Source organism: Amyelois transitella, chromosome 17, assembly GCF_032362555.1.
Source record: "Amyelois transitella isolate CPQ chromosome 17, ilAmyTran1.1, whole genome shotgun sequence".
Lineage (NCBI taxonomy): Eukaryota > Metazoa > Arthropoda > Insecta > Lepidoptera > Pyralidae > Amyelois > Amyelois transitella.
This window is the reverse complement of record NC_083520.1, coordinates 6,347,131-6,349,202: the sequence shown is the minus strand read 5'-3', so window position 1 is coordinate 6,349,202 and position 2,072 is coordinate 6,347,131. Positions and strand designations below refer to the sequence as shown.

The following is a 2,072-nucleotide window of genomic DNA, read 5'->3' as shown; positions in this document are numbered from 1 at the left end:
TTAAAGTATAATAACCCTATTAGTTTCAACCGTAAATAATATATTAACGCATAGTATTCAACAAAACTAGTGTAATTAACATCATTACGTCGACGTGAATTGGATTTGTTTTTTCTGTGCGGGTACAGTGTTCACATTACTGTGTTTCGACCGCCAGGGCATCGTCGCGGTTACGCAGTCAACGCAAGTGCGATTATCGCGTGCAGTACCGGCGAAACGCGGTTCGTGCGTCACAGTGGAGTGTGTGTCATAGATTAAACAAGGTTGAGAGTCGTATATCGCTGCCTAATAGACATTGTTATACGAAATCCATAAATCGGCCAATATGAAGTGTGCTGGTTGTATGAAAACTATTAAGGATCAAAATTTTGTAAAATGTACATCGTCTTCCTGTGAAAAAAGTTTTTGCTCTTTATGTATAAACATAACAAATCTCACAGCGGACCGTAAAAAACTATGGAAATGCCCTGAGTGTTGTGCCACTAGCAAGAAGGGTGGTGATAATAGCCTCACACCAGTTCGAGCCAACAACGAAAATGTGACGACTCGTAAGAAGTCAGACTCAGCGGGAAATGAGTTGAGTCAATTAACTGATCAACTACGCACCTTAACTCAAGAATTCTCTTCCGTAAAATTAAATCTGGAAGACCTTACCCGCTCGTTATCATACACTAACGGAAGGATGGATGAGATAATGTCCAAAATAGTTGAAACCGAGGGACGAATTAGATATTTGGAGAAAAGGGACTTAGAAGTGGACATCCTGAAGGCAAAAATTAATAATCTCCAGAACGAATTAAATTCTCAAGCGCAGTATAACCTTTCCAATGAAATGGAAATTGTGGGAATACCAGAAAACACCAATGAAAACCTGCATCACGTTGTCCTTTTGGCGGCAAGGAAGGTGGGAGTATCTTTGGAGGAAAACGACATAGACTGGATTGCCCGGGTGGGTCCCAAAAGACCCCCTGTAACCGCAGCCTTGCCTGAGGACAGGCTGCTTGCCCCTCGTCCAGTTGTGGTTAGACTTCTGCGTCGTACAAAACGCGACCAATTTCTGAAAGCCTCGAAGTCTCGGAAAAATCTTTCCAGTACTGACCTGGACGTCTTAGGAAGTACCAGAAGAGTATTTTTTAACGAGCGATTGACAAGAGAGGGCAGATTACTTTTTCGTGATGCCCGGGCCAGAGCCAAACAGCAAGGATATGCTTTTTGCTGGTGTAATCATAGCACCATCTACATCAGACAGCGAGAGGGACAGGGGGCTGTACGCATATCATCGAAAAGCGATTTGGACCGTGTTCTTCCTGTGCAATCTCCATCCGGAACTTCAGAACATTAGGATTTTTCTTGTGCTTGTGTTGATTTTTTCTATATTGGGCTATTCTAAGAGGTTATGCTACTATCAGAGCAACGTAGTTTATGCAAACAAAGCTGTTTTGAATAAATTTGTAAAATTAAGCTTTCCAAAGGAATACTTTCTGGGTTCATACAAGGTGACACTCTCTGCAATGTATCTATGTTCAAGTAATGTTTGTGTCAATGGGTTTACTGTAAGTTTAATACTGCCAATTATGTTTTATCCATGTGTTTTTGACGCGTCAAAAAACAAAATGTTAATTTTATTCTGTTCGAAAATAAGGATATGGCTTACTGGAGGTATAATAATATTCATATATTTTTTTTTGATACTACTAACACATCCAAAATTGGAAAATTACCATATTAAAAGGCCTGGTTAACGACGAAATCACATCGAAATTGGATTCTATAAAAGTTAACTGTGAGATATTTGACGACGTTACCAGTTGCAAACGGTCTTTTAAACCAGTTCACGATTTTAAACTTCTTGCTTTTAACATTAGAGGAATAGGAAAGAATATCGACGCTATGCTTGTAGCTCTTCAGTCTCTTGACGTATCTTTTGACGTTATGGTCTTAACAGAGTGTCAGCTTTCTGCTTCAACAATTATACCTCACATCCCTAGTTATACTCACCACAGAACAAATAGATCTCACAACAAAAATAGTGGAGTTGTAGTTTACATCAAGGATAACTGGTGCGCCACAGT

The 2,072-nt window shown here is 39.8% G+C and overlaps 1 protein-coding gene across 1 annotated transcript; it reads left to right on the top strand.

Annotated features, from left to right (window-relative positions):
- The first annotated feature begins 325 nt into the window (after window positions 1–325).
- Window positions 326–1,342, top strand: LOC132902751 (uncharacterized). The gene has a single exon (XM_060948983.1). It carries the CDS (start codon window positions 326–328, stop codon window positions 1,340–1,342), a length of 1,017 nt encoding a protein of 338 aa, XP_060804966.1.
- The last annotated feature ends 730 nt before the right edge of the window (window positions 1,343–2,072 follow it).